Source organism: Pterocles gutturalis, unplaced genomic scaffold (genome assembly GCF_000699245.1).
Source record: "Pterocles gutturalis isolate BGI_N339 unplaced genomic scaffold, ASM69924v1 scaffold22561, whole genome shotgun sequence".
Lineage (NCBI taxonomy): Eukaryota > Metazoa > Chordata > Aves > Pterocliformes > Pteroclidae > Pterocles > Pterocles gutturalis.
The window spans coordinates 33442-52922 of NW_010101251.1; the positions used below are offsets into that span (position 1 = coordinate 33442).

The 19481-nt window shown below is 38.5% G+C and overlaps 1 protein-coding gene across 1 annotated transcript in view; it reads left to right on the forward strand.

Moving 5' to 3' along the window:
- Nucleotides 1–19481, forward strand: part of SEMA3D (sema domain, immunoglobulin domain (Ig), short basic domain, secreted, (semaphorin) 3D) — a 95990-nt gene that overhangs the window by 28491 nt on the left and 48018 nt on the right. The window contains exons 3-7 of the mRNA XM_010082797.1: nt 1422–1484; nt 3190–3309; nt 7456–7549; nt 10873–11001; nt 16975–17117. Of these exons, the coding sequence (XP_010081099.1) occupies nt 1422–1484; nt 3190–3309; nt 7456–7549; nt 10873–11001; nt 16975–17117 (549 nt within the window). The remainder of the gene's footprint in view (nt 1–1421; nt 1485–3189; nt 3310–7455; nt 7550–10872; nt 11002–16974; nt 17118–19481) is intronic.

A 19481-nucleotide genomic window follows, 5' to 3' on the forward strand; every position in this document is an offset into this window, starting at 1 on the left:
GCCAATGCATCCATTTTCACTGGGAAGAGAAGAGGGAGAAGTGAAATAAAAGGACTGTTTCCAGATTGAGACACTGACTGTCAATTTTGGACAGTGATGAAGCTGTTTGACATAGGGCACTCTTTCACTTTCCTTACCAGTGTGGGACTGAGCCTGTGTATGTGGGAAACCATGTCCTACAAAGTGCCAACAGCTGGGTGAGGGAAAAGGAAAAAAAAGCAGTTAATTCCTCTTGCATGTTGTTGAGTTGTACATCCTTCCTTGATGATGATTTTTTTTCTAATGCATGGTATAATAATTCTTTATTCCTAGGTATTTTATTATTTAAGATTTTATAAAGTGTGATTTGAGACTCAACATTTCTCTAAAGTATCTGTGACTACTAGTAATCTACATACTGGTTCCTGGGACTTGAGGCAATTTCCTGACCAATATTTGTTCATGAATTAGTGTGATCTGTTGGTTTTGTTATAATTAGTCACGAGAAATGGCTGCAGCTTTGTCTTGTCAAAATAAGACGGAAGAAAGATCCATGTTTAGCATGGTGATTCTGGAAGACTTCATATTTAGCTTCTATTTTGAGTTTAATAGAATCAAACATATATTGAATAGTATCATATTTTGACTGTTTAATTGAAATCAATGAGCCAGAACCTGAGCTGTTGTTTGTTGATATTTCTTTGCTAACACAATTGGGTTACAGTAACTGATAGTAATTTGTCATCTGTCTCCATCTACACCAAAACTTAGTTTACAGAATTCTGCAGTGTAGATGAAAGAAGGAAGAGAAACAGTAATAATATATGCTACCAATTATCTAAGGTACCTGATTCTCCTCTAAACTTCTATGTCATTTTTTCAGCAATCTCAGTTAGTGTTGATGAGTGACATTTTAAACCATGTGTTATTTCTGTCAAATGTGTTTTTTCTTCTACAAATTTCCTTTAAGCTACCTTTAATTAAAAAAAAAAAAAAAAACAAAAAAAAAAAACCAAACCTTTTTTTCATTTGAAAATTGGCAGTAACAGCTAAATATTTTTTTTATAATGGCTTTGCCAGGTTTACTGGACCAAATCCACAAATGTCATTTACTTTGTTTTGTAGTCAGTTCAGTTTCAAGATGATTTGGTTCATCATATCTTTGAGAAAAACATACAATTCATAATGGTGACAAGGCGTGCTGGCCAGATCAACTAAGTACTTTTTTTAAAGTATGTATAGCCAATGAAGAAATGAACAAAGAACAGGGGTTTGGATTTAAAGTCTCTTCACTTTTTGTAATGGAACTCTGTATTCATAGTCATGTTCATTTCAATGGACATAAATCAGTTTTAATTGTTCATTCAAGGAAATAGTTAAACTACAGTCACAGGGAAATTTATAATACTCATAATCTTTGTCTTATTTTAATTATGTTACAGATTTACTGGCCTGCAGCAAAAGAAAAGGTAGAATTATGCAAATTAGCTGGGAAAGATGCTCATGTAAGTATGGTATATATTTTTTTATTATTACTGAGAATATTGTATATCTGTGTATTTGTTTCTAAATGCAGAAAATGGGTTAGTAAGCTGTTGTTACACTTTTTTTCCTGAACTAATGAACTAAGTGTCTTTTTGTAACTTAAAAAATGTTACACTCACACTTTTTTATTTAAATATTAATGCTTCAAGAAAAAAATATTCAATATTGCAAGCAGCAATCATGCTAAGCCATCATTGTATGCAATAAATACAGTTGAGACGTAAATGGACTTTTTTCTGAAATGTATTCCAGGTGATACTCCCCTGGACTCCTTACTTTCCTATCAAACTGCTTCTTTTTTCTTGGGAATATCTTGAATGTAACTTCATTATAATTCATTAATGGAACAGAGTAGCAGAGCAGAGGACAAATTAACTTAATTTGCAGACAGCTGCAGTTAAGGTTGAAACAAAATCTCAGACTCATTAGCTTTTCCCTGGAACCAAAAATCTTCCTTAGGAAGTCTCTTTAGGAAATGTATTTGGGTGCATTCATATATAAAATAAAACTTTCATATCTCTTTTGCATAGCAGAGATTACATCATGTGTCTAGAGCCCACTATAAATGTAAACATTTCCTGGCTGTATAATAAAATTTCTTCCTTTTCTCTCCAGTAATTCCATGGTTTCTGTCCAGCTTGTCTGTTACCAAGGTGGACTCCACCTCAAAACACTCTCTCAGCTCTCTGCCTGAGGAATCCCTACTTTTTATCCTAACTCATTGCTACCCTTGTCTTTACAGCAGACAAAATCTAAACAACACCTCTGTTGAGCACTGGGAAAATTCTGATACTGGTCTATATGGAGGATCTGTGATGATTTATTTCTACACTGAGACAAAAGGAAAGAGACCAGAGAGGGAAATACTTGTTTTGAACATAGATCATAAATATCTCCTTTTCACTTCCTGCATTGTCTCTGCAGCTTGCCTCTCTCTGAGATGTAGGGTGGTAGCTTGAACATATCCATAGCTCTTGTGCATTATCTCCTAAGTACCTTGTGATATTTATTTCATTTTGGGGACAGCTGTAGCAAGTCTTTCCTACGACTCCAGGTAGCACCCCTGGAGTCAGCAGCAGCTGCCTCTGCTGCTTACCAGCAAGGACCAAGCCCAGCTCGAGCCAGGACTGACCTGAGCATCCTGTAGGATGCAGAAATGCCCAAATAAAAGCGACCAGTAGGATGTGGTTGGTGCAAAGAAAGTTCACTCATACACAAAACACACCGTTGCAAGTATGTTGAAGCCCTTCAGTCCACAACAGTGATTTCTATCATGTCATCTTTGGTGATAAAACTTGTGTAGAACCCTGAATTGGGAGCAAAGGCAGGAGCATTGGTAGCCAGAGTAACCCACTGGCTCTCTGACCTCTGCCCAGTTGTTGACAGGAGTTGTTTGTTACGACACAGGCTGAGCAGATACACTACAAACTGTATTGTTACCACATAGTTTCTCATGGCCGTAAGCATTATAGCAGAGTTAGGCTTGCAAGTCTGATTGATGAGCTGCCTAACAGATAGCCACTGCAAAATTGTACTGTTTAGTAAACAATCTCTGCTACAGGAGTTTTAAATACAGCAATACTATGTCTATAACCTAGAACAATGTATAATGTGAAAGAGAAGAATAAACATGAATATTAACATTTCTCTTTCTTTTCCTAATAGACAGAATGTGCCAATTTTATCAGGGTTCTTCAGCCCTACAACCGAACCCATGTTTATGTCTGTGGCACAGGAGCATTTCACCCTCTCTGTGGATACATCGAACTTGGAACTCACAAAGAGGTAATTTAATTTCCTCCCTACTCTGACATGTCAAGGAATAACCCTCATCTTGTTTAGCGTTCATCATAGATTGGAAAATACTGTGAGAGTGTGTAAAAAATGAACTGACAGCAGCTTGCGTAAATAAAAGGGTAAATGGTGGATTTTGCAGTTCAGACGGAAACTCGCATTCTCACATTTGAAATGTGCATATCGCTTTTGAACAAAGCACTTTCCTCAGTGACGCTTAATACACACAGTTCTCCACAATGACACTTTCATATGATTAACTAGGTGAAGAGAACCTTTAACCCAGATGTCTGTCTTTCTAGTAAGTCATTTCCCCACATAGTTTCTGCTTACGTACACACACACACATGCAGAGTTTAAGTTCTATTTTTTAATGTGTGTATACCCATGGTCCACAGAGGTGGCTTCCTATTCCTTGTGCATGACAGTAATACAGACCTTGTAAAGGGTGTCTGAGCCCGAGTCCAAGGACGGCATCTCAAGGCTTTGCAGATGGTTTTTGCAGTCCTGTCGCTAAGTAGATGTTGGGTATCCTCCATCACTAGTGGCGTATTCCTGAACTGGTTAGCAGCTGACTGGTCTTCATTTGCTGGTGACAAAGAAATCTCTGTCCTAAGTGGTAAATGTTTGAGACCTAACCCCCACAACAGAAGCATTTTGCTGTTATGTCAAGCAGCCACTTAGTACACAAGTCTCTTTTTAACTCCTGTACGTATAACACCTTGGCTATATTTATAACACTGGCTCTGTTCTCAGACAGTGTTGAGATGTGACCTGTCTGGCTGCTTGCCTGCAGTGCAGGCTTCTTATGCTGCTATAGAAATAGCTTTCTCTTTTCTTTGGGTCTCAGTGAAATTCTGGAATATTAGAAATTAAGTCTAATGATATGTTATTAAATGCTATAACCTGAAATACGTACACATTGGAGTTATTTGGACTTACAGAATAAAGGGCAGATGTTCACCAAAAAAAAAAAAAAAAAAAAGAAAAAAGAAAAACAAGAAAGAAAAAATCATTGTGCTTTCCCAGGCTGAGACCCATCATTATATTCCACACAATATGTTGGTCGATTGACCAGGCCAGAGGGGTTGTCTGTGTTAAAGAAAACTGAAGCTGCCTAAAATCTGCACAGTGTTGTTCGTTCCCTAATAAACCATTAATGCTCCTGGTATGGTTTGGTGCGTTCTGTATAATTGGGCTTGCAATGAAATAATTTTGTAGGCTTCTTTGCTTCATTACTTTAAATATTCCAGTTGAAGCAACTGAAATTTTAAATCCCCTATATCACGCTGATTCCTTAGCCTGAATGATCAAATACACAGCTGAATTAAACAGAGCAGCTCTCAGCAAGAGTACAAGTAAGGGTCTGGTTTACCTCTGGGTCATTAGCAAGATGCCTTATTCACTCTACCATTGCACCTTTAACTACTTCATTTGTGAAGGTTGTTTTCATCAGACTTTATGAAATTATGGATTTGGCTTGATTGTTCAGTCCGGCAGCCAGTCTAGACAAGGGGTCTGTCTCAATTAGATGTGACCAATTACCTTATGAGAGGAAATGGAAGAAGAATCCCGGTATTGCATTTCCTAATCCCCCTCACTGTCTCCCCGTCCTGCCTCTCCTGCATTTCCCCTGCTTGCTCAGCTGCAGTGGTAGGTTGGGCAGTGTTCAGCACTAACGCTTCTTCTGCTGGTGCGTCTCTTCTGCAACCTCCTTCTGAATTAACAGCTTTGAATGGCAGGAGGTGTATTTTCCCTTTCCTTCTTGGACCTAAAGCACCCTACAGCCACTGTCCTTGCCCTGCCTTTCCGGATAGACATGACATGGCAGGAGGGTGCTGAGGACAGACCCCTTGATGTGAATTTGACAGGCAGCTGAAAATGTCTGCTGGTTGTAGACAGGAGTCGTACATGGTAATTCAAAGCACTTTTATTGCAGATCCATTCTTTTAATTTTTTTTTCCCCCTTTTTTTTTTTTTTTTTTTAATCTCTGGGTTATAAGAATGAATAATGGATGTTTGATAATTAGCAACCTCTGCAGGAAGCTGTGGGATGCTTGGGAGAGCCAGGGCCTGAGATAGCCTGATGGAGGCTGTGAAACCAGCCAGCGCTCTTGCTGACCTTTAAGCGCTGCTGGTGGATCTTCCCAGTGGTCTGCTGGCCAGTGCCAGCACTGTGAAAACAGAGAGGAAAACAGTGTGGGTCAGGTGACTCAAAACCACAGCAGACACTGCTTTTGAAGCAGTACAAATCCCCAACGGGATCACACAATTAAAGGGGATTAAAGTCCTAGTCTTGCTATTGCTGAAGTCACTGCCAAAACTTCTCTTGGCCGGTGAAGAAGAGGCTTGGCCCGGTTGATGCTGTTAGCCACAGCTCTCCAAGGGATGCTCTTTTCTTTGAAAGCTTTGTCCAAAGTGAAAGTAGGAGGTTAATTCTGTGTGAATGCCTGGTAGTGTCCATTAGTTTGTCTGGGTGAAGTCTGAAATATTTGATGTTGATCTATAAAGCCCTCAGCCCCTTGAGGACTGCTGGACTTGCAGGCAGACTCTTTGCATGTGACATGGCAAGGGTCCTCTGAGCAGCTCAGAATTTTGCTGAGAGAAGAGAGAAGAATAGGACATTAACATAGCATTGTCAGCAGAAAAAAAAATGCTGAAATTTTAGTTTAGCTTTGTCCTTGATGTGCTCTGACCTGCTTCAGTAGCCTGAGAATTTGGTTTACCTGATATCCCACAAGTCAGATAACAAGGGTTGTTTTTTTATTATTATTATTTATATTTTATTATTAAATTCTGCTTTGTATCAGCCAGGATTGCTAGAGGAAATTGAATTTATGTTCATAGATTGGAATTGATTTTACTTTTCTCTTAAGGAGCTTAATTATTCAATATCCTGGGCTTTTGCCTTCTGAGCTTTTAGGAGAGACCTCAATGAAGTAGAAAGGTTTGGTCATTTATAATCTGATGTACGTTAAGGATGAAATGAATTAGTGTGTTGTGAAGTTTGATCCTATGTAGCCGTTGTCGGGCATACTTAACTGTTGTTTGTACTCTTCAGTCGTCTTGCAAGGAGGAGGTATAGAAACAAATAAAGTTACTTAAACCTTTTTTATGTAATTGTTTAAATCATAGAGGTGTTTTGCTTATTTTAAAACTAACTTCAAAAGTTATGTCTCTACATTAGATATTAATCCCACAATGATTTAATTCCTGATCACTAGTGTGATTTTAAATATCACTGCAGGTAGGAGAGGAGTACTGTTAACAGCACTTCCGTGGTCAATCTTCCCTCTGTAACAACAGCAGAATTCTGACAATCAAGTTTTTATATTTGCAAAGACTTCTCTTTGCTCCTCTGTGCAATCAATTTGCCTTCAGAAGGACTCACTACGTGTTTCAGGTTAATCACGCTTTCAGGAAACTAACGAAAGGAACAAATAAAAACATCTATTTTGGCAATTCAAAGCTACGGTAACCCTTCGAATTAGTGCTTACAATGATTGAGTTGTTGATTGCTCACTGGAAACATCAGAAATAGTTTTTAAATAATTTCTTTTCTTTATCTTCCTTTATGCCCTTGTGCTGTGACCCAGGAATTAATCACACTGTATTTGAGAACTGCAAGGAAGGATCTATTCTGATATCTCTTGTATCATTAGCCTTGTTAAAAATAACAAGAGAGAGCATATGCTGCTTTCATTTAAAAAGGGCTGAACTGTGTCTGCTGTGAACATTATTCAACAGTCCCTGGAGAAATTTAGGAGTCAGCCAGAATCCCTTCTGGGTCTCCTGTTGCAACACACTCTATCAGCACTTTCCCAAATGGAAGCCAGTGCCTTTTAAGTACAATCCAGCTTTTAATTTGAGTAGAAATGAACAATGCCTCTTTTTTTTTTCTGAAAATAATTGTATTATTTTAAGATTTGTGTTCCACTATAGAGTGAACAGGATATGTTAAAACAATGACGGAAAAAAATGCAAATACAAAACAGAGACACGGACTGTAAACATCAATTCTGAGATGACAGCTGTGTGATCTAATGCACCTTCACTCCATAGGTTAGCAGCACAGTTCGTCTGAATGAGTTTTTCTCTGCAGCCACCCCAGGATAATGAAAATGTGTTTATTCTCAGGAAACGGTATTTCGGTTGGATACTCAAAACTTGGAGTCTGGCAGGTTGAAATGCCCTTTCGATCCCCAGCAGCCGTTTGCCTCAGTGATGGCAGGTAAGGAACTATCAGAGCCAGGTGCTCCTCTCAGACATGTGATGGCTTCGTAATCCCACGTCTGGGGTCAGAAGCTCAGCAGATGGAGCTCCTCAGGTGTTAGTTGTGCTTCAGATACTGGTTTGTGCTCTTGGAGCTGAGGGAGCCTTCAGTCTGCAGACACCAGAGAGCTGGAAGTGCAGCCTCACAGAGATGTGTGAGCAGCTGTGAAGCCTCTGCCGAAGGCGGCTTCATCCTCACCCCGTCATTGCTGCTTTAAGACAAAAAAAAAATACAAAATCAAAACAGACCAACAGACAAGTTTTCAAGCGCTTCTGGGCCTCTTTCTGTAATTATCAATATGTTCTGCCCTTTGAAGTCTGCTGACATCCACTATTTCCATAAATACATTTTTGAGGTTTCTATTTACTTGAGTAGCCACTTCTGAAGCTGGGAGCCCAGGAACAAGATAGTGCAATCTGCCTCTGCGTGCATCGCGGCGCTGTGTGGTCTGACATTTGGTGCCGAGGAATGTCAGCTTGACCTCTGGATTTTGAATCACTATAAGAGCTACTTTTGTCATGGTTTGGTTCATAGCTTTGGACCATTTTCATTTAACTTGTCTGTCAAGCATATGAATACAAGATAAGAGTGAAGCACCATGACGTTTTCATTTACAGCCAAAGAGCAGTGGTGACAATGCTTTGAAGTATCAGTCACTCTGTGTTATAAAAAGAATATGACTAATGTTCAGTCTTTATTCTCAGATAATAAGATAGATGATTTGTGATTCTGACCCAACAGATGGGGCAGGACTTCCTTTATTAAAAACAATAGATTAAAGCCAGTGCTTAGTCTTCTCAGGGACCCCTAGTACTGTTTAATGACCATGAAGACTATTTTTAAAATGAGATTCTATAAACTTTAACTTTTTTCTTTCTTTTTTTTCTTTTTTCCTTTTTTTTTTTTTTTAAAAAATGCAATAGAACTCCATGATTTATTATAGCATTGGCTAATTTCAGTAGCTCTCTAGTGCTTTGACTGCTCTATTAAATCTTGTGAAATGAAGAAGCTGCTTGTTTTCACTAACTAAAACATGAACTTCGGTACATAAGCATTTTCAGGCTAGATAAAATTAATGGTCGGGGTATTTTAGTATCCCTTCTCTGACTGTGATGGTGTCAAGTGCTTTGCAATAGTGTACAAGAAGCATTGTAAAGAGTTATAGGCCTGACCAGAGACTACGTTCTTGGCTCATTTTTTTATGATTACTTTATTCCCAAAAGTCCTAGAAGAGCAGGATAGCTCATGGATAAGATACTGCACTGGGATGCAGGGGAGCTCAGTTCCTGCCTCTGCCACTGATGGGAGGACTAACCTTTGGCATGCCATTTCTCTCTGCCTAGTTTTGTTTATCTTCTAAATGGCAATAAAGGTTACTTGTACTCCTCAGAACACACTTTGTAAGCCGTTATACGTATATGAGTTAAATAATATTTTGTTATATTTTCACTTATGTATGTAGGTTAATACAACTGAGTAATTTTCATTCTTTGTAGAAATGCATAATCTCTCTTTGACTTCTACACCGCATTTCTTCCCAAGTAAATTCCACAGATAAATTTGAAAAGCTAGTGGTTTTGACTGAAAAATCACCTGCTTGTCATCCATCTGGCTTTACAAATTACCGCTCACCAAAACTGTCCTGGAAATGACTGGAACTTGGAATGAGTGATACCAAAAGCCAAGAGGAGTGCTGAAAATGCCTTGTCAGCAGAGCCTAAGCAAGGATGGAGAATTTCTGTTAGCCCTTCAGATTTATCGATCACAGAGTGCCTGTCAGTTAGCAAACACCAATTACCCTGCCCGTTCCTCATTATGACAAATACCTTTCAGAATGCACTAATGTTTCTTTACAAAGGCAACATGCTGTCTGAAAGATGGGCTTTCCAACACTGTCATGGAAGTCATACATAAGTAACAATAATAATGAGGAAAAGACAAAGCTGACGATAGATCTTTTTTTGGCCAAATAAAGTGCTTGTGGATCCTGGGTTGTGGGTTTGTTTTTTTTCTTTCCCCTTTGATCTTATTTTTTTAAGTGCATTTACATCTTTTGCAAATGAAAACACACAATACCTGTGCTGAATGGTATTTATTCTGCATTCAATCTCAACAAACAATTTCTCTCTAAAAGATCTTAGGAAATGTTTCAACCCAGAGTACCACAAAACTTGGAGAAGGAACTCCCAGAAGGGGATTTTTGTGTATCATATAGCTTTTAAATTATTATCATTTAAAAACCTGAACTTTTTTTATTTTTACAAACTCTAGGGATTTATTGTTGCAAGTCATTAAACAAAAAAACCCAAGCTCCTCCAACCAGTAAAGCTCTCTTTTTATTTTGCAGAAAAAAAGAGAATTGTAAAATACATTATGTGGTACAAAAAAAAATTTGCAGTGATACTGTTTCTTTGCTTCTTTGTAGAAAAGTACCAAGATCTGAAGGAAAACAGAAAATGTTGTGCAATTCTTCAGGTTGTGAAGTTTTGCATTGCCCACAAATCCGGCAGAAGACTAGAGAGTAACTGCAATTGCAGCAAGCACACTGTACTCTATATTATAGATAAAATTTCCTTATGAGACAAATTCTGGCTGCCTTATTCAAGCAAGATGTTTCATTTATTTTAGTGAGACCACTTGCTATGTTAAAATTATCACGATTTGGGTCTGTAGCCATATTCCTACCATTAACATGTTACATATTGAGAAGAATTCCCATAGTGCCTAAATTCCTCTTCATGAATGAAGTGTTGGATGGAGATTCCTACACCAGGAAAGGGCCAAGCTGTGAAGTGCCTGTAGTGAAACATCCATCATGTTTACTAGCTCAAGCCCAGGAGCATCAAAGCCATTGGAGCTGTGGCAAGTCTGGGAGAGAAGAGCCAACTTGAATCGATAAATGGTCGTGTCCTCACCACGGCCCCCAGATCCATGGTCAGTGCTCACAGGGCAGGATGCTCAGAATAAATACACCTTTATACCCATAAGAGCCCAATAGCTGTTAAAACCTGGGGGATTTACTTTTCTGACTGCCTAAAATATCTGAAAATTAGACTTGGACTCATTTGCTTCTCAGACATATTACAAATATTACTCTAATTTAAATGTAAGTAACTTCACAGAACCCCAAATCCTATTGAAATATAAACCAATAATATTAAAAAAAATAGATTAGTTCATAGTCCAATTAAACACAGGTGTGGTTCACCCAACAAAACACAAATAATTTTAATTTTGTTTACCCCACAGCTGTAGAAATCCTATTTCTTTTTCATTTGCAGATGAGTATCTTTATGCTGGAACAGCTTCTGATTTCCTTGGCAAAGACACTGCTCTAACACGTTCTCTGGGCCCTTCTCACGATCACCATTACATCAGAACTGACATTTCTGAGCATTACTGGCTTACTGGTAAGATCCCAAACATATGCTGTTGTCATTTGCATTGTCCATGCCTCTCTGAAGTTAATAGGCCCTTTCTTATATAAATGTATGTCCAGTAACTATAAATATAGATATTGTATCATAGTATCTTTGGATTACGTAGGCTTTTTTATAAAAAAGCTCAGTGGAACAAAAATACACTTGAGAAAAGTCACAGAGGTGAAAATGCTAATTAAGGAAAGAGTAGGGGCGTAAGGCCTAATCACAAAAAAAGTCTTTGATCTATACATCTGTATATAGTCCTGTAATTTGAATCATATCATGACTTAAATGCTTCTATTTCCAGTCTTGTTGGAATATTTTTTTTTAAAACCTTTTTCCGATCACTTGTTAAAAGCTGTTCCCTACAGCATGTTGCAATGACAGACTAGAAATTCCACGTTTTTAGGTAGGAGGTCTCTTTTTTCTTTTCTTTTCCTTTTTTGAAGGGGAAAAATACCCTTTGTTGCTGTGAGGATCATTTTAAAACCACTAAGGGCATCCTAAAATAGCTTCCCAAGCAAAACTGGGCTTTTTCTTGCCTGTTAAAAAACATTCTGAGCTAGTAAACCCTCTAAAAAACTGGCTGCATTTACACCCAGCCAGTCTCAAACCACACACGGAGTAACATGGAAAACTTCACTCACAAGCTAACCCTGCTCAATTAAAGCATCCCCCTTTTAGCCATCAGCTGTCTTTAAAGATGTGGCAACACTGGCCCTGATTCAGGATGCCTGTGTAACTATTATGGGAGTATTGTAAAGCCAGGGACTGCTGACCACAGGGTTAAGTTGTCTTCCCAGCAGACAACTTCTGAGAGGGATAATTTTGCCTCTTAACTCTTTGAGACCTCAACAAGAGGAAGTGTTCTTTTTTCTATTTTTTTTTTTTCCTATTCCTCTTCTACCTTTTTCTAAGCTGTTGCTTTACATTCTGTCTAGATGTAACTCCACAACCTCAGAATTTATGCTGGGAGAGGAAGAGGAAAGAAGACTCTTAAAGTCATTTTACCTTTCCAAATAGGAGTAGCCCTTCTAACAGATAGGAAAATCTCACGTCCGACTTTGCTGACCCATCCCACTTTCATCTCCTGTGCTCAAAACCTTTCTTGTCCCACCTTTCCTGTCTCCTGTCTTCCATTTTCACACATCCCTTGTGCAATGTTGACCAGAAATGGGCTGTAAGACATGGAGCAGGATGGGTCCTTCCAGCAGGCAGGTCTCAAACTGTAACTCAACCATGAAACTGAATGTCCAGTTTGATCACTGTCAGCTTGCTGATGTTCAGCATGGAAAGATGGTTGAGGTAGCTGCTTTCCTAAGGGATGCTAAATATCCTAAAAAGAAAGATTTACTGCAGTTTGGTCCTCAGGAGCATCTGGTGTTACCATTAGTATAGATCCACCTTGATGAGCATTACAGGGTTCAATTCCTAGCCCAGAAGAACTTCTTGTTTAAATATCCAGTTCCAAACATTTCTTTATGCTATTAATATTCCTCCATGAGCAGTTTGAGGCAAGGGAACAGTACAAGAACACATGATAAACTAAAGGTTTGAGAACTGTTTATGTGTTTTAGTTTGGAGGCTGGATGGGGAGTGTCTGCCTTTCTTCTTTCGTTTAGATTGATTCATTTTTTATTCTGTTTTCACTTAAGGCATCTGTATTAGTGAAAGTTTTATAAGGAGAATAATATATTAATATGTTTCGGTTTGACAAATAACTTTAGTGTGCTAGACTGTGACATGAATGTTACCCCACACTGTATAAACACTGAAGACCCCACATATTCTTCAGGTTTACCTTGTTTCCAGACATATAAAAAACTACAGCCAGGTTCTGTCGAAGACTTCACATACACAATCCATGCAGTGTTATACTAAGAGGCATAGATATAAACTAGGTGCTTTTAATATTTTTCAAACAGTCCTTTTAAGGTTGGAGAAAATTTTAAGTGCAAGTCTAAATGACAGGATCATTTCTGCAGTCAGCCGTAGGGTAGCCAGTATTTTTCTAGTTTATTGTGTAACATTACCAATTGCATACATTTGTGCTTTCGACTCTGTTGGTATAAAGAAAATATTTACTCGATTTCAGGTTTAAAACTCCCATTTCACCTAAATCCCCTCTTCCCTAAATCTACCACCCATTCACCAAACATGTGTTAGACCTCCAGGAAAGGTTGTACATACTTGAGTAATTGTACAATTAGAAATAAATTATTTCCAGGCATGACTCATGTTTTACTTAGGATAAGCACAAAATGTATAACTTGTTTTTTTCCAGAGGGCTGAGGAAGTTTTGTTGTAATGCACCTTAATGGTTTTAAAGTTTTGTCTTATTCTGTTTCTGGAAACGAGATTATCCTTTCCTGGGGGAACGGAGGGAAAGACAAAGCACAAGGGAAAAATGCGTAGGATACCTTCCAGTTTCTTGCAGGGCATCTGTATCTTGACTAATTAAGACATGTCTTAATCTCAATGACTGAATAGCAGCTCCACAAAGGAGAAAGGGAGGAAGGCAGCTAATCTTTCCCATGACTCACGCTTGCACAGGCTTATACTCCTGCATGCGCTGGCACTGAAGCCAGAGGGGATGCTGCCTCTGCTCAGACTTCAGCCCTCCTCCTGCAGAGCTGAGGAATCAGGCACTGCCGCAGTCACTGACCGGAGCTGCCTCACCCGGGGCTGGGGCAGAGTATGAGGCACGTGGGGCTGGTGGCCCCACTCCGGATAGCAAAGCCGCCCATTGGAACTGTCTGCCCTGCTCCAGCCCAGCAGGCAGAGGAGGGTGTCCCGTGGTGGGATACCCAAGCCCTACGTACAGGCATGCACTAAACAGCTGCACATTCCTCCCTCCTTTACAGGAAGCCAAAGCCATAGTTGGAATGAGTGCTTCCCTCAATTGCATTTAGCCATTTTTTTTTTTTCATTGCAATTCAGTCTTCTTTTCCAGGGCAAAGACTCTCAGGCAATGACTTCTTTATATCCTGTGAACTTTGGATGGGATTCAGCTCACTTAGCTCTAAAAGGCAAAAGTTAGCATCCTGTCTGAGCTCAGTCATTCCGGTTGTCTCTGTCTGTAATTTACAGAGTGACTTGCCCCACCTATTGTAGGAATCTGTCTTAAAATAGGATTATTCATTGTCATTTTCTTCATTGTGTCCTTCCCTGAGAGAGGACCTGTATGAGTATAGGTGAGGAGCTTGACTTCTAGACAGTTAAAGGTAAATGAGGTGAGGACTATCTTTGCATTTTATCATGCCGCGTATTTCTTGAAGCCCAGCTACAAAGGGCTGCTGTGTCCCACTGGTTTGGGTTGCTTTTTCATTTCTTCGTGTTCTGGGATTTGCTACTCATTTGCTGTCCTCTTTTTCTGAACTTAATTAGTCTTACTTCTCTGTAGGGCTTACTAAGGTATGCATGGTTAAAGCAGACACAGGTGTAACACCTCTTTCCACTAGGCCACAAGAGTATGTTTAGAAAACCATGAGCAACACCTGAATTTATTGCACCATCTATAGTCAGAGCTCCTGATGCCTTTAACCCCCTGTTTGGTTACATACAATCTATCCATGAAATTAATATGTGGGAAAACCTCCTATTGAAGCAGTTCTGAGGGACAACAGTGTGTATGGGAAAACAAACAGTGGGTTAAAATCATCGTCATATAATTTGTTTCCCATGCAAAGAATCCAAAAACCTAATTCACACGCAGTTGGTTTAAACACACTTTTCTATGTTGTATTAATGGATTACAAAAGATGAGACAAACATCTCGCTTGCAGAACATAATGTGCTTTTCAGATCATGATCTCATTCATTAAATTGTTTTCAGTCTCTTTGTCTTCGTATCTTTTGCAGTATATTTTTGTTTGGATTTAACTTTCAACTTCAGAGTTTTTGATTGTGATTTAAAATCGTTAAATATTTGTGCTCCTTTAGTTTGTTAGAGATTCTTCTAAATCGGTTCCAGGAATTGGTATTGAGACATTTGTTTTTGCAATTGGCTTGCCAAGTAAAGCAATGAAATTTAATTTAAAAAAACATATATTCAGAGTTTTGTTCTGTGAATGTGGATTTAAAAAAAAAAATCGGTGTGAAATTCAAAAGAATGTTATAGAAGTATTTCACAGGCTTTCCTATTAAAAGCCTGTTTAGCTAACCGCATATTTAGGAAACCATAGTGGAAGCGTATTTATGCATTTATTCACGCTTAAAGATCTAATCTTCAAAGTGGCCTTATAGGCCCTGAGGGGTAATTGAATATTTTCTTTAGGCTCATTTTGAAATCCTAACTTAAATTTATAGAGCTTGATGCCTGCATCATTTCATTTTTCTACTGATGTCATTCTCTAGTGTCAGAAAGGTTTAAAAAGGAAGCAGCACTGTGGCTATTTTGACTCATAAATTTACTTTTCTGTCATGAAGGTGCACATTCAGCACTTAAACATGTCCCATTTTGTCTCAAGCTTTCGACTGTGAACTTTTGAATTAAGGACCTTCTTTTTGTCCTGTGTGTACTGTAGATTGATGGTGAAAATTCCTCAAGGTTACTATAAAGTAGCAATCATTAGAAAAAGGACAAATACATGAAGATTCATTAAAAGCTGACAATAGTATTCCCCACATATCATCAGTATGCTCTGTTTGCTCTGCCACCTTACACCATCCTCCTTAACATTTTCTACTGCAGCCTGCCTGCTTATGGGAGACAAAGGCTGTGTATTTTATTACTGAAAGAATGTATTTTAGAGTCAAGGGTCTCTTTGCACCGTATTTGTATAGCCACTTCTGTTTAAAGGAAAACATCATTGATCCGAGTGCCCTCAGACCGACTCATCTGTTGTAGCACATTGGGGAATGTCTTAAAAATCACTGACTCAAGTAACTGGTTCACTTGTGCGAGACAGTATTGTTGCCTGCTCTGCTGCAGTCAGGGGCCCCTGCAGATCATTTAAATTCTGATTTTAGTGCAAAATTTAAAAGAAAACAGAAAGAAAACAAAACAAAACAAACAGACCCCCCAAAAACCAAACAAATAAACAAACAAAAACCCAGCCAAATAAAAACCAACCCACAACTGGTGAACAGGGAGACCAGGAGCGGAGATCATGAAAAAGAGAGGCAAGGAAGACAGTCAAGGACATGTTCAGTTCTTGGCCCAATAAGTATGCCTATAGGATGCAGGCAGAGACAGCCAAAGCTTGCTCTGGAAGAGACCAGAAGTAATGCAAACGCTCAGCATGTCAAGGTAAGACATGCTGGAGCACTCCTGGCAAAAAGTGGATTTAAATAACCCAAACAGACCGTTACATTGATATAGTTCATCTGTTTTCATGCACAACAAGGAAAAGCGTCCTTAAGACTGGCCAGTCAGTTGTCTAGTTCACTGTGTTAACTTGGGTATCCCAGCATGGTACTGGATGGGATTTGGTAGATATAGTCAGTAAGATTGTCACAGCATAGATAGGTAGGAAACTTTTAACTTGTGAAAGCTGTCATTTATATTAAATTTTTTTGCAAGCTCTCTCTAGTAAACAGTAGTGTATTTCCGTACTCATAACTGCCACAATGTGTAATTAAATTAATTTAAATTCTCTCATGTGATTTTGGAAAATCTACTTAGCCTGATGTTGGTGGCAAAAGCATTAAGACAAATTTTTACAGGCAATATTTTGTAGTGAAAGTCATCCTGCTTTCAAACAGAGAGTGATAGCCAGTGCTGCATATTTATGCAAGTGGTATTAAGATATATATGCAAAAACCATGACAATAACACTAAATACTTCAGAATCAATTGTGACTTTCACTCAGAGTTAGTAAGAAATTAACCACTATGTGTCTACGTAGTGATATTTTTAATTCACTGGAAGATGCAAAATACAAACAGAAATTTATATTATTAATAAATATATTAAGTCTTCTCTTCATATTTTAAAACCTTCTTTTGGGAACTTCTAGGAGCAAAATTCATTGGAACTTTTCCCATCCCGGACACCTATAACCCAGATGATGACAAAATCTACTTCTTTTTCCGAGAAATATCACAAGACGGTGGCACGTCTGACAAGACAATCCTTTCCAGAGTTGGGAGAGTTTGTAAGGTGAGGACTTTATCTTCTTATTTTATTTAAAAACAAACAAAAAAAATTAAAAAAAAAGAAAAAAAAGAAATAAAAGTTTGTTTTCTTTCTGTGAGAAATCTGGTTTTCCCTTCAGATCAAAAGGAAATAGTGTTACCCAATGAGCCATCGTAGTATTTTTTTCTGAGAACAGATTATTAATGCTGTCTGAAGTTTACTCATCTGGAAAACAGACTTGATATGGACTACGTACTGCTTTTAGAAAATACACGGATAAATCATAATCCTGGATCTAAATGATAATGTATTGACGTTCAGATATGCAACAGTGACCTGCTTTGTTTCATAAGCTTTCAGTGAAGATTGACTTGTCCAAGTGAACACAATGGCAAGGCATTTGGGTTTTTGTGGAAAGTGTCCACTCGATGGAGGAATACACAAACGTATCCCTTCATCCTAGCTCAGTACATCTTTCCTGGGCATTACTGAGAGCTGGGATCAGTCATTTGTTTCTGCACATTCCTGATAATCGTCTGGAGTGAGGGAGGCTAAAAATATATACAGTTTCTGAGCTACACTCGCACTGGCCTGGAGGTTTTCTCCCCTGGGAAGAAGTGCGGTCCTTGGCATGTTGACCAGGTGGAACCAGACCCCATCTCCGCTGCAGCATAAAAAGTCTCATTCAGTTGATGCCTTTAAATGATTACTTCCTTCACTTTCTCTTTCATTGTGCTTGGTTTTGCTCCTCATGGAAGATTTTGGCCCTTACGGTATTCCTAATGCAGACTAGGATTTTAATGAGCTGCACTGTTTTTGAAGAAGCATTTCTGTCAAGGGCAGAAGCCTCCTCAAATGATAATGAGAAGATAAACTAATTCCTGTATATGAAGACAGCAGCCAGTGTGGAGCTTGCTGTTTAACAGTCTGCTGGTTTTGCTAATATATTCTTCTCACTACAGCAGAAGGGCCTACTGACTTCAGTGTCAAATTTACTTTCTGTCCACTCCTTTGTCCCATAATTCTGTAGGAACAGAAGCAGTGTAGGTGCTCCCATCCTGTCCTTAAGTCTTCAGTGAATCCAGGTACCCAGGAATCACTGACAAAAGTCAGGAAAATGGGACTCTAAAGTTGTCATCATATTAGTAAATATAAGCTTTGAGCAAATGTTTATCTCAGGTGATGAACTAGATATCACCAACAGCATCACAACCATCAGATGAGTAGGTACATTTCTTTGATATTTTGTTCAGAAGTCTTCCTTTACTTGCATTTTCAGAGTAATGTGACTCTGCTGGCAGTGAAGATTATCTTCTTAAGAAGCTTGAAAATTAGTAAACAAACAAGGAGTTTGTGGTTTGCAGTAAGATGTGTCTGGGAGAAGAGCACCAGACAGCTTACTGGACACACACTGAAAACCAAAGAGCAGACACGTGTGTGAATATGTAAATCTACAACTGTTCTGCAGCCCAGCAAACCCTAACAACTGAGATTTCAGTGACTGCAGCCATTTCACGCTTCTGTCCTTGACATAAAATGTTAAGACAGCAAAAAACTCATTCATAAATCAGTTCTCTAGTAGGTATTTAGCCAGACTAAAGAATGGATAATCTTTAGTTGGGTATTTCACAGCAGTGTGATTAATGGCAGAATGGAAACGCAAACATATATGATTTGCTGCTAGGCATGGCATTTGCTGATTATGAGAAAGCACTTAATGCATTAGGAGAAATTGGTAGACAACATTTTCAAGCCAAGGCACATGACAGATTGTAGTAAACTAAGATATATTAGCTAGAGATCTCCAGCATCCTTTACCTAGAGAAAAAAGCAGATAAGATATCATAAGGAAAGCAAAAGCGTTGTAAGGAAATCCTAACGACCGTGCGTAATCGTGGCTGAAATGAGACTGAATTTGTAGAGTAATCATGTTAAGGGGAGAAAGATGTCTTGAATTGTATTTTTAATAGTCAAAGCAAAACAATGGAAACTGATAAGGTGGTTATTATTAATCTTACTTTTGCACTGTCTTCTTAATTTACTGAGCACTTCCCAATGGGTGCAGAATTCTCTTGAAACTTCAGACTCCTTTATTTTTTACAATTGTCTTGATTACCTCCAAACAAAAAAAAAAATTATAATGCAAATTGTTTTAACGACAATAGAATTATTATGGATATTTAATATAAATTAAAATATGCAAATAGACTCCTCTGTTTACAGACTAAGATCCTCTGGATCTGTGCTCTGATATGAAATATGTTATGCTTAATTCTCTCTGATATGGGATTAACATCTTTGGCTGCAACAATTGCTAACATAACCATTTTTATTTGCACTGTTTCATTATTGTGACCTGTACTGCAAAAAGTTAAGCCTTTGCCTTCT